This window comes from Drosophila novamexicana, unplaced genomic scaffold, assembly GCF_003285875.2.
Source record: "Drosophila novamexicana strain 15010-1031.04,08,12 unplaced genomic scaffold, DnovRS2.1 tig00000644-arrow-pilon, whole genome shotgun sequence".
Lineage (NCBI taxonomy): Eukaryota > Metazoa > Arthropoda > Insecta > Diptera > Drosophilidae > Drosophila > Drosophila novamexicana.
The window spans coordinates 3,492,005-3,505,600 of NW_020824814.1; the positions used below are offsets into that span (position 1 = coordinate 3,492,005).

Consider the following 13,596-nt stretch of genomic DNA (forward strand, 5'->3'; position numbering starts at 1 on the left):
TCAATATATCATATATATCATAGATCCTGATATTTGAAAAGTTAGAGCGTAGAGAGATCGTTGGATTTTACCAAGAGTATAAAACAATTCTTGAACGAATTTTAACAAAGACCTTTGAAAATGTGAGACACGTCGCGAATAAACTTTCACACAGATCCTTTAAAAAGGGTATTGAAGCCATTTGGAAGGTAAGCAACTATTTTTCCAAAATGTCAACTTCCTAGTTCAATCAACATCATCATCATCAGTCAGTCTATAGATAGATGACTGTTAATTCAATTGTGTTTCCTTTGACAAAGTTCTTTTTAAGAATTTAACTAGAATACCTCAATGATTAATGGAAACGTATGTATATGAAAAACAAAAATAAGATAAGGGGCGAGTGAGCAAGATGACATCACGATCGAATGTATATATATTTATATATCATTTATGGCAAGTGGGGAAGTGAGCACTCACATCGTTTCAATAACATTATAGCGCACTCTATTGAAGATAACCAGCCGAGTTTTGACCACCTGCCTAGGGGCCCCCTTCGTGCCGCGCTGCACTCACCTGCTTGCTGCTCGTCCTCGTGCATGTAGTTGGAGAGGGCGGCGAGGGCGCCCAAACGGATTTCGCTGGCCATCAAAGCGGCTGTGGTGAAGGAGCCCACACGGAACTTGGGCACCATTAGCTGGGACTCGGCATCGGCCTCGGTGTTCGTGGGCTCGTCCGTCTTGGGACTGCCCTTTTGTATGCTCAGCAGTGCATTGGTGAACTCTTGCAGCTGCTGCGAGGACATCGACTCGCAGGATTTCATGAGCGTCTGCGTGAGATCGCCATGCGCCTCCGAGCCTGAGTCGGACTTCTTGCCGCCGGAGGCGGCAGACATGCGCTTCTTGCGGGCACGCCGGCGCCGCAGCGAACCCTTGCTGTCTGCTTTGCGTGCCGCATTGCTGCCCGTGCCCGAGGAGGAGGCGGCACGTGCCCGTGGGCCCGGCGACAGCGAGTCCAAAGCACTCTCGCTGATCGAATGGCTGGCCAGGCCCGGCGGCGAGCTCTGGCCGACGGCGGCAATCGTTGTGGTCAGCTGAGCGGCATCGGTGGTCAGCTGCGACAGGCAGGAGACGGACCAGGGACGCTCCGACTTGCGACGCGTCTGCGGACGCTTGACGATCTTCACGTTCAGGCTTTGATTGCTGCTGCCATAGCCCAGGGGCGTGGCAGGCTGGCCAATTGGCTCGGCGGAGCCGCCAATGCGTTCCGTCGAGTTGCCATACGAATTGGTGCTCGTCTGCAGGCACGTCGCAATCGAGTCGGTGAAGCCCTCCGAGGAGTCCGAGTTGCCGCCACAAACGAGACCCGTTTGCGGCATGGAATCCGTTTCGCTGGCCTCGCCGGATGCCTCGCAGTCATCCGGCTTGCTGGGCGCCTCAAGGGCGTGGCTGCGCGTCAACAGCTGCGGCGTCGACGGCTGATGCTCCAGCCATTCCTGCAAAGAGTTTGGAATAAAGATTAGTTCGTGTGTATGGTTTGTGGACTGATTGTGGCATACCTCGACACGCTGCTTGATGGGACCGGGCATGGTCAGTTCGCGCTTCTTGACCGTCGAGGAGATTTTGATGATGGAATGTTTCTGCTTCGTTGGCGTCTTCAACGCTGCCTCCTGAGCGTCGCGCACCAAATGCTCTGCTTCGAGCACAAGCTGCTTGATTGAATCATGCGAGACCTTGCACTGCAAAGAGAGAGGGAGTAGAGCGAGAGAGAGAGAGAGTTAGTTAATGAGCATGGCGAATTGTAGTTGTCGCTTGGGTCATTCTGCTCAAGTGACGCAGCCGAAGAACAATTTAGTGTAAATTGAGGGCGTATGAAGAAGTGCAGCAACAGCGAGTGAGAGGGAGGAAGGGAGAAACTTAACCAGCTCATGGGCAGAGAGAGGAAGAGCGTAGAAGAAGCTTGACTAGAGCAGGGCCAGGCTGTATGCAGCGAGTGAGAGAGAGAAACACAACTGGAACAGGGGCAAGTTAGAGGGAAATAGAGAAAGAGAAAGAGTGGGAAGGGAGAGAGAAACTGGACTTATCAGTAAGTTCTGCGAATTGAAGCAGCGGGCTTCTCGCTTATCGCTCTCGTTTGTTTAGCTCAATTTCTATTCATTCGCTTTGTTCATTTGTGCAGCTGCATTTTATTCATTATTATTCACGCGCATTCATAAAGTTTTAGCAAAACATTCACATGATTTGCTTTTTAGCTTATCTTTATTTCTATTTGCATTTTCTTTTTTTTTCTATTTTTCTCTTTTCTTATCTTTTTGTGTTCTGTCTTAACGCGTCAATCAAGTGGATCGAGCGGAGTTTGCTTCTTTTTTTTTTGTTGTGTTATTCAAGGCCTTGCCAAATTGGTGTTTACCCAAATGTGATGTCATTTTGCATACCCTGTAATTGGGTTCTAGAGAAAGTTGTATGTTGAGCTAGGAATTTAGGCAAATGATAGACTCTGAATTGTTCTTCAAGCCAATATATGCATTTTGTTGTGCGGGAATGCAAGGGTTTAGTTAAATAATCGATAGTTGCAAATTTATCGGTAGTAAAAAATCGAATAAGAAATTGGCGGCTTTCATTTGAAGTAAAAGGATAAATTCTAACGACAAATTCCTTTTATAATAAAATATTTTTTTCCATTGCTTTTGTTAATGTAAGAAAAATAAAGAAACTTTCGAATTATCGATATATTTAAAGTAATTTCTATTTCTACAATAGGCCTATTAGAAGTATACTTTATATGAGCAAATCGATTGGTTATGGGTAGATATTTAACCTATTTTTTAGGTATATGCCAGATTCTTCTCTGGAGTATTCTCTACTCGAAAACGACATATCGAAAAGCTACCCATAGCACAGCTTATAGGATAGTCGACAGTCAAAAGCACAGCCATTTGATTTATATTCTATTTACTCAGTTGCATTTTAATATCAGAATCAATAAAAAAGGGTTGAGAAAAATAAATGCTGAATGAGCGACAACAGCTGTTGCTTTGCTGCTGCTATTTGTCCATAAACAAAAGCAAACTTTTCTTAACAAATCCAAACGTAAATTTGACGAAATCAATTTGATTGTTCAACCAATTAGAACCTTGTAAGACTGACAAACAAACAGAAAGACAAAAAGTCAGCGAAGCGTTCATAATGTTTCGATTGTTTTCGTGTTTTTTCACTTCTTCTAAATATTACAAAACTGTTGCCTCTCGCAAACGTTAACCTTTTGACAAAAAGGCATTAAAACTAAATGGTTAATTGCAAATTGTGTTGCACAATTGAACAATTCCAAGGTAGATTTGGCTTTCGAGTGTCATAAACTGAGTCAGACGATGCCGTCAGCTGGCGTACAGTGTCTGCCAAATGCAACTTTACGTAGATACACGTAACATGTATATCTGAAGTTATTTTTTATCGCACTTTGTTTTTTGCAGAAAGTTTAGCTGTGGCTGTGTTCAACACATGCTTCAATTTTATTGCTAATCTTTGGCTTAATTTAATTAACAGTTTCCTGTGGACAGCTACGGCGACAGGCCGGCCACGCAGCCAGTTTGAGCTGCACTGTGAGTGTCAAACTGCATGCAGCACAACAAACCAAACAAACAAGCACACACACAAACGGAAACAATTTTCCCAAATGTGCAAATGTTCAACGTTTTACGGAGTTGCTGCAGTTGCTGCTGTCCAACTCGAGGCGGGCATAAAAAACAAACCAACAACAATTGAAAGGCCTTTGCGATTGGGCGTTTGTGATAATTAAAGGCAATTATATGAGTTTGGCTTTTTGCTTAGCCATTGGCCAATTAACTTAAACTGGAAACTTTAACCACTCGACTAGCGCTGGGAAATGGGCAAATCTCGTGCGTGAGACTGTCACGATAGTTATGCGATAGTTGTTGGTGCTCAAGATATTTGGCAAGTTGTAAGCCACAAGTTCAGTTTGACTTAAGACTAAGGCTTATAGATGTCTTTTTTGCGATATGTTAACGATATTTATACGATAGTTCTAGATGTATATTGAATAAATTGATCAAGGAAATGGTTTAGACAGTCCGTGAAAAACTAAAGTCGGTCAAAGAGAAACATTAAGAAAGAATTCAACTCCATAAGAATTAAAATTACCAGTTTTCTTGTAGGCGAGGTTGCCACGATAGTTATGCGATAGTTTTATGGCGCCTAACATAGTTATATAATATATATTTAGTTTGTCACGATAGTTAAGCGATATATATGCTCGTATACTCTACAACGGTCACGTAGCCACTTTTGATAAGGAACTTTATAAATTTAGCTCATAAATATTTATAAATGCCGGAATAAAAGTTCAACTCTAAACAGTTTTATCTTTTCTCATTTCTTATGCGATAGCTGAACGATAGTTAATCGTTTTTATCTTGTTGGCGCTGAACAACTTTTGAGCAACAAATTCTTATAATAACACAAGCAAATATTCATGGACTTACTGGAGTTCATGTTTCTGCAGTTTTCTTTTGTTGCCAGCTGCTCACGCGCCCATCTCTAGTGCGGCCAGAGACTATACAGTGGCTGACAAACTGTTGAAATGTCTATGGACAGCTTTTTTTTTTTGGGGCCTTGACAATCGTCGTGGCTCTTTTTTTTTTTTGTCTTTTGCCAATTTAATTGCACTGCGGCACGCACGCAAATCGCGAAATTTAATCGCGAATGAGTGTGCGCAGTTTGACAGGCACTGTGCGCGCTTAATTACACACTATTTTGTTTGTTTTTTTTTTTGTTTCAGCAAAATGCAAATTACGCGAAAAGCGAACAATAACAACAAGCTAAAACTAACAATAATAATAACAATAACAATGGCAAATGCTGCTTTCTATTGTTTATCTATCTTTTGTTACAGTGTATCTGTATCTTTTGTATCTGTATCTGTAGCTGTAGCTGCAGCTACTACAACCGGCGGCGGCAACTGCGCGAAACGTACTGAAAGTTCGCTTTTGCGAATTCAAATACAATCGAAGATTTTGATAATGGCACCACGGCTGTGCACTGTGCCGATAAGATAAACGCCGTCAAATGTATCGAAAAGTTTCAGTTTGGCCCGTCATCGAGCTATCGAGATTGTCATCGATTTGCCTACTGCGCCTATTCGACGTACTCGTTGATTTGTTGTAATATCTATTATATATATTTACTTTGCTTTCTGTTAATTTTTGTTAACAAGTCAATTGAGAGCTCGTTTTATTTCAGCGATATGCGAGTGCGTTGCGATAAGATAAGATTTGGCATATTATATGAGTTTTTAGTTCGATTTGATTTTCAAATGGTCGCAGCGAACGTCATCGATGTTTGGTTATCAGCTCAGCTGGTTATCTCGCTGGCATCGCGCCATCAATTGATATGCAAACACACAGATTTGCATTGCGAAATGCATAAATTAACAAAAATAAAACTAAAATCGAGTAAAAAATGGCGAAATGCGAAATTTGTCAATATTAATCAAAGCGACGCGAATTTCACTCTCAATAAATCAGCGCACGCAATGCAGTCTTTGGGCCGGAGACTCTCTGGAGCTGGTACTGCCCTCGGGTGGATGACAGTGAAAACTGCGTGCGACAGACTTGAGTTTGGATTGGGTTGAGGGGGGTTCAACTTGTGCTGCAATCGACTTGTCAGCGACAGATGCAAATGACGCACACACAAGAGCAACAGCCAACAGCCGAGAGCATACATAAGCAACATGTTGCTGGTATTGCCGATGTCTGGCCAAATAAAAGTGAGAGTTGGATAACAAAAACCAGACATTGCTCATGTCCAGCCAGTTAATAATTGCTTCAATAACAGCCAAAAGGGTAGTCGTCAGTGCTTAACCAGACAAAGCTCACATGCAATTTTGAGAATCACAAAGAGAGGCGAACATTAATGCATGAGGATATGGCATTCATGTGAGCGTCAGCGATTCATACATGTCAATTATAAGCGAAATATACTTTTAGAATTCTATTTACTTTCAAAATGAAATTGGATCTATTTCTAGAATGATAGATGATAAGATACCAGATACCAAGATATCTAGCACTAAAATATGTGAAAATCGCAGAGAAAGGCGTAATTAGCTGTTTTAGCTTGTTGAAAGCTGTTTTGGGCGTATCTTAAACATTTCTAATGATTTGTTAAAAACAATTCAGAAAAAGTTTTCATTATCAAGAGATTTTTAAAATTGTTGCCAATTTCCAGACCAAGTTATTTGCCAATTGTGGCCGCTCACATGCTTTTATTTACAAACACTTGGCCTGTTGATTTCCACCCGCTGATTTTCACAAATAACTTCAGCGAATTTGTCTCAAATTACAAAGATGCTCGTTTACAGCCCATTACACGCGGCAACTTGTCATTGGACATGTTTGGGGGACATGTTTACCAGCCAAATGACACGAAAAAGCCACAAAAAGAGCTTAGAGAAATTTAAGGCGAATTCACACACACGCACACACACACTCAGATACACACACTGAGATACACGCATTATCGGACCACCGGCAAAGTCGTTCAATTGAATCGATGGATCGATCGATACTCGCAACTCGTGTGCATTTCAAGCGAAACTGAAACCATGAGAGCCCAGCCAAACAACAAAGAGGAGCCGGCCTGTTATACATACATACATATAGCCGAGGCCCCAGCTCTGGGCAGGCTCAGCTTTGCTCTGAGCTCTTGGTCATGGACACGGTTGTGCGAACGTGCGACACGCAATGCGTCCACGTCGTTGGCTGCCATACAAGATGACAAATTGCAAAGTACCGTGAATTTTCGTATTGCATTGATGAAAGGGAAAATGCAGCAGTTGTAGGGGCAGTGTACACTGAGAGAAATTATCGACTGTGCATATGAAGATGCAGATATAAATGGAAGAGGTCGTGTCTTGGAAGCTCGAGCTATAATATTTATAATTTTAATTGCTTAATTTGAATTTTATCTGCTTTGATTTTAAGACCAAAAGTAGGTAGGCTAAATTTTTCTCAGTGTTTTGATCTTTTATAAATCCAAATAACTTTTGTCAGCGTGGCAACGAAGTGCGACTAAGAGAAAGCAGACTAGAAGACATTGCTCAAGCTGTCACTGGACAAAGATGAAGCGCAGGAAATGTTTCCGCTTCCTTTGCGTAAAGAGGGAGAGAGAGAGATAGAAAGATCGATAGAGAGGGAGAGGGGAAGAGACTTACCTTTGCTGGCGACATAGTCGCATTGCTGCTGCTCGCCTGCGATTTGGTCGACTTGGCGGACTTGGCCGGCGAGCGGGGTGGCAAACGATTGCCACCATTCTGTTGGCCATTCGGAATTGGATTTCCATTGCTGCAGTTGCTCATCTCAGTGGGCCAAACGCTGATGTTGCAGATGTCGGCGCGGCTATAGAAACTGCTGCTGCTGCTGTTGTTGTTGTGGCACATAGACTGCAGCTGGGGGTAAGCAAGAAAATGGCAAACGAAACTAGCTTTAATTAAAAATGCCAAGAGAAGCGTTTACTTAAAAGCGAATGCCTTCTGTCTCATAATCAATCAGCCATTTCCTGCTGCAGCATTTTCGTGGATGCATGGCTCTATTACAATGTGGCTGCCACCAATACCCATAAATCTAGCCCGGTCGAACGTGTCCTCGCTAACTCTGTCGTTGTCGTCCCTTTCAATTGTACAAACTGTTTGCCAACAATTGTATACCCTGTACCCACTGTTTAAAGGGGTATATGCCAGCTGTGCACTTGTATATAACAGGCAATCAATTATATAAAAGTAAGATGATTTTTAAATTTAAATACTGGTCTATCCCGTTTATTGATAATTCAATATATTTCCATGTTATCGATAAATATCGATTTTGAAAAAAGCTTGCTAAAACATAACTCAAAGACTTTTAAGACTAGATACATCAAATTGGGCACCAAATATTACGTCTAATAAACACGAAAGAAGGGAAATTTTACTTGTTGCATACTTTTTCTGACTCCTCTCAAAATATAAATAATCGCGTAAGGCTGTTTTTGAAGAAATATGAAATTTGAGTTTAAAAGTTTTCACAAATCGTTGCGAGGTAGCTTATAGTCGATCAGTTTGCGACTAGAGCACACATAGTCGCCTTTTTTTGTGTGCCGCAATGAAGAAATAAATCACACGTTTTTAGTTAATTTCGTACTTTCCCATTTTTGACGTGCGCTGCTCAGTTTTTCCTGGACTATCGCCAGCTCCGTCGACCTGTCTGTCAGTCAGTCAGTCAGGCAGGCAGGCAGCTAGGCATTCGGGCAGTTAGAGGAGGCAGCAGCCCAGCAGCAGTCGGGAGTCGATAGTTTTGGCATCAATTTTGAATGGCAGCTGGTGCTGGTGCTGCTGCTGCCGGGACGGGAGTCGGTCGCAGTTGGTGCATGATTCGCTTTCATTAACCCAACTGCTTAATCATCAGGTGCACGGGAAAACCAAAGCAGTCAGGCAGTCAGGCAGGCAGTAGGCAAAAAGAGGCGGTAGCCATTTATTGAAAAGGTGCCCCTCTCGCAGCTAGGCTCACCTTTTCGGCTGCTTGGTATTGGGCTAATGGCAAACAAAGTTGCAACAAAGTCCAACAAAGCAACTTTATTGACACAAGTCAGAGTCTTTGCCAGACAGAGTCAGCGATCGAATCGAAATCGAATGCGGTGACGGAGACGGAGACTTGGACTCAAGAGTCCAAGACTTGCAAAACTTGAGACTTGATGGCTCAAGACTCAAGACTCAAGGTACCCCGTGCGGCGAACTGTGGGAACCTGTGTGGCATACTGCAAGCTGTCTGCAGCAACAGACTTTGTAGCATGTCTTGTGATTTGTATTTGCGAATTTTTGCGATTTGAGGTCTATAAATGGTAGGGCTCAAAACACTCAAAGAGTTCTCAGCGCATGTTCGGACTTGTTGCTTATTAGCTGATATGTATATCTGGCAGACTATTAAGAAATAATGGAAATAAAAATGGAAATCAGCAACGGATGAGAGATTAAGCTCAAATATTCTCTTGTTATGGTAATGATCACATCATGCAACATTTGACATTCAGTTAGGTTTCTGGTCTTCCTCAGCTGAGCAGCTGTAAGAGTTATTGACGAGTTTTTCGCATGAAAGGGAAACTATCGATAATCCAAAAATATGAATTGAAAGTCATCGATAGTTCATAGATATTTAGTGGAATGTATCTATATATGTTAATGCATTCACACTACACTGCCAAAGCTAACCTTTCCATGGATATCTCTTGCTACATCTTTCTTAGCAACCTTTAAATCAATCTTAAAGCCTCTGGTTATCTTAGAAATTCACCCAAAATGGACTCAGTTGAGTTTAAAGGTTTAAATGTAGATAACATAATCTGCAATGACACTTGACTCGCACTCACCTGTGCTGCATTTCCATTTGCATTATCAGCAACAGTTGCCTCATCAGCGTTCTCCAGATTGGCGCCCATTTTCAGCAGTTGCTGTTGCTGTTTAGAGTCCAAGCGCGACTGTTGTTGTTGCTTGTGATTATTGTTATTGTTGTTGGCATTAAGCTGTTGTTGTTGCTGCTGTTGCTGCTGCTGCTGCTGCTGAGTGCTGCTGTTGTTGTTGTCGCTGTCGCTGTGCAGTTGTTTGTAGCAATTGTTGCTAATGATGTGTCTTGTGTTGGTGCTGCTGCTGCCATCGCTGGCGCTGCCATTGCAGATTTGCAACTGAATGTCCATGTCGACAACGCTGCGCTGCATTTGGGTAACCCGCGACGTGGCCGAGGTCTCCGTATGGACACCGTTCGAATTGGACGAGGAGCAGGCGCTGCTGCTGTCGTAGTTGCTGCTGTTGCCAGTGCTGCCAGTTGCAATTGCAACAACAGCAGTTGCAGCAGTTGTGGTCACCAGCGTCTCCTTGTTCTCCTTATCAGAGTCGTCGCTGGGCCCAACGCTGACTCCTGCAACGGCGCCAGAGGTTGTCGACGAGATGGCAGCCGACTGCAGACCATCGACTGTGGATGTTTCTGCTGCTGCTGTTGCAGTTGTTGTTGTTGTTGCTGCTGCTGCTGTTGCTGTTGCTGCTGTGTAGAGCCAACCTTCGTCGTCGTCATCCGATGAGGCATCAGCCGATTTCAGTATCTAGAGTTTGTCGGAAGGGTAAAGGAAAAAAAAACGTTAGTATGGAAAATGAAAATCAAGCAAAAGCTGTGTGGGCCCACGTCACAGTCACAGTCGCAGGCTGTGCCTGTGCTGGCAATGCCAATGCCCAGCCAGATGAAGATGAAGTAGTAGAAAATGAAGTTTAATTAGCGTTACTTGCGCAAAATGGCAAATTGTAACTTGTAGACACAACAGCAACACACACACACAGCAACAACAATTGTAGCTACAAATTGCTGCTGCTGCGGCTGCGACTGCGCATGAGTGGCAAAAATCTTTTGAGTTCGTCTGAAATGCCGGCTGCCAACGCGGCTGCCTCTGCTGGCCTAACCTGGCCTGGCCTGGCCATGGCCTGACTGGCTGGAGGAGTTGCCGCCGTGCCGCCCTCAACCAAATGGTTGTCAGTTGCTGCTGCTGCTGTCGCTGCAGTTGCTGCTGCTGCTGTTGTTTTCACTGTTTGCAATTTATATTAATGTTGCGACGTTGCATTCGGATTGTCTTGGCGACCTTAGGCTTTGCATGCAGCCAAGGCACACTCATCACTTGGGTGTTGGAGGAGCCAAGAGCATCAGCAACAGCAACAACATCAGCAGCAACAGCAACATCAGTAGGAGCAGCAGCAGCAGCAGGTTGAGCAGCTTTAAACAGCCAGCTTGTCATTAAAATATGTAAATTGTGCTTAAAATATTCCTTTTACTCAATAAGTAAACATTTCAAGCGCAAACGAATCTAATTTGAGGTGCAAACGTAAATGTCAGATATTCAGATATTTGAAATAACTTCCAATAAAAAATATATAAACTCAACAGTACTCAGAATATGTAAGAGTGTACTTGCCGGGAGTGCCCGACTTGGAAATACCCTAAACCTAGAGCTTAGTATATATGGTATAGTATATGCTTTCCGAGATCGTAAAGAATAAATTCGGTGTATATATGTATATATATAGCTTTTATAATTTGCGAGTTGTTTGAGAATATTTAAATCACAAGTCTGTAGTTTTTTTGAGCTTCTGAGTTCGATGCGTTCTGCTACAGACAGATAGACAGTCATGACTAGATAGACTTAGCTCTCTCTGGTCAAAAATTTATTTACTTTAAGAGGTCGAAGATAATATCATCTGCCCGTTACAAGCCTCTACACAATTCAATATACCCTACTATACAAATTTTCAATACGTTCGAGCTTTAATTAATACTGGCTACTATATCCTCCGGCTAAGACATCACAGACATCTATACTCTGCAGGCTAAGCTTCTTACTCGGTGCCTTATTTTCCAATTGCCTCAAGCATTAGGTCATTTGGACAAAAATCAATTTATCAATTGTTAACTTTTTTCGGATCTGAGCTTATTTTGATCTGGACTGCTATTGAGAATTCATCGGATATTAGAAAAGCACTCGTACTTTCGCTGTGTACTGGTGAGCTGAAGTTCACGGAACAACTTTTGACCAGGAAATCGATTCATTAACATAAACGGAACTACTTAGTTATATTTGGCTGTTTTAGGCGGAGAGCTGAAGAACGGTTGACCTCTGGACATGGATGGAGCCCCGGGCGCAGGTTGTCTGCTTTTGAACTCTCGCACGAAAGTCGTTTAATGATTAATGATGTGCATTATGACTACCAGATAATGAGCCGCAAAGTTAATTAAGAAATTGTTAGGCATGCCAAAGATTATACGAAATATAAATACATATATGGTTAGTCAAGTATGTTTTTTGTTTAGTGGAAAATGCAAATAACTTAACAGATGCAATAAGACATGCAAATTGAAGTGCATTTGGCATGGGTTTAAGCAACGCGCAGGGTTGCTAATCGCGCGCAATCGAGCGTGCGGCGATTGTCGATAGGTTACCGATAACCGCGACGAATTCGGCATAGACGAGCAGAGACCCAACGCACCAACAATTATAGAGAACCGGTCACCACCTGGCTGATAACGGTACTTACTTCGCTGGACTGACGAGCATCCCCCTCGCCGGCAGCATCGGTGCCAGCGGTGCCGCTCGTCTCATTGTCTGTATCCAAATGCTTGAAGTAGAAGATGGCGCAGTTCTTGGACTTGCGATTGGAACGATTGAACTTGGAGGTGTCATTGTGATGGCCGCGATGTGTTGCCGCCTTTCTCAGCACCGTTGGCGACTTGTTCAGCTCATGTCCGTGTCCGTGACCGTGACCGTGTCCATGGCCATGTCCATGGCCATTATGATGGCTATGATTATGGGTATTGGGTGTGATTACGGCGACGGCAATGCTCTTCGGCTTGACGCCATTGTGGCACTGTGGTGGCAACATTTTGACGTTGCCGTGTCGCGTCTGCAACAGCGACAAATTAGCCAAATTGGGCGTGGAGCTGCTGCTGTTGTTGTTGCTGCTGCTGGCCTGCGACATGTCTAGCACATGACTCACTGTCAGTTGATGGTGGTGCAGCTGTGTGCTGTGCGTAATGATGGGCAGCACCACACGTCGCTGATTGATGAGTAGGCTGCTGCCACCGCCACCACCAGCGCCGCCTCGTCGCAATTGCTGCACCTGCTCCAGATCGCTGCTCTCGGAGTCGGCCTCGAAGTCGGTGAGCGTGGCTGCTGCGGCGGGTGAGTTGCTGTGACTGTGACTGAGATGATTTGTGATTTTGGATGGACGCCAGGCGCGTTTGGCAATCACAAAATCAACAACGTCTGCCTCGTCGTCGTCCTCCTCCTCTGGCTCCTCGTCGGCCTCGTCACCAGGCTGCGAGTTGCGGCGGTGGAACAAAGTTTGGTTAGGCAAATTGCAGTTGCAGGCAGTTAAGGGGTCAAAGGTTCACGCAAACACACGCACACATAAATCAAAACAACAACGAATTTACATGCTGCTGCAGTGCTGCCAACTCAGGCGGATTCTTTTTTGGATTTATATCGAATTTGTAGCTTCTTTGGCCAGTTGCAAGAAACTTGAGTGCGTTTGTTTAATGTTGTAATTAGGATATAGAGTGGGTGGTAGAGAGTTGACAGTAGCATAGTCAAAGGCCTCGAATAGTGCTGCCAATTTTTGGTAAATCTTAGAATTGCCAGTGCTGTAAAAGCCATTAATTCCGTGCTGCATTCAGTGGAATATTTGTTATCACAGCAGTTGGGAATAAGCTTCTTTGGCCTAAATATTCTCAAGTTTTTGAGAACTTTTGAGATCCTAAAGTCGTCTTGCCATGACTACTTTTGGCTGTATCAAGAAAGTACTCAATTTTTTTTTTTTTGCTAATAAAATGAAGGCTACTCTTGTCCGTAGCAAGAAGTTGTCGAGTCATTCAATTCAATTAGGAATTGAAACTAAATATAGTTGCTCAAAAAGTTGCCAGTGCTGTAAAAGGCGTTCATTGCTGTGCTGCCAACTCGTGCCAAAATACTACGATTCACCTCACAAACGGACCATTATTAGCTAGTTGGTAGTTCTCAAGTTTCTTGCTTAAATTTCGAC

At 43.5% G+C, this 13,596-nt stretch overlaps 1 protein-coding gene across 1 annotated transcript in view; it reads right to left on the reverse strand.

Annotated features, from left to right (window-relative positions):
* Positions 1-13,596, reverse strand: part of LOC115762900 — a 119,897-nt gene that overhangs the window by 16,703 nt on the left and 89,598 nt on the right. The window contains exons 6-11 of the mRNA XM_030705274.1: positions 12,094-12,873; positions 9,618-10,118; positions 9,393-9,521; positions 7,207-7,440; positions 1,538-1,717; positions 556-1,474 (exon numbers count right to left, since the gene is read on the reverse strand). Of these exons, the coding sequence (XP_030561134.1) occupies positions 556-1,474; positions 1,538-1,717; positions 7,207-7,440; positions 9,393-9,521; positions 9,618-10,118; positions 12,094-12,873 (2,743 nt within the window). The remainder of the gene's footprint in view (positions 1-555; positions 1,475-1,537; positions 1,718-7,206; positions 7,441-9,392; positions 9,522-9,617; positions 10,119-12,093; positions 12,874-13,596) is intronic.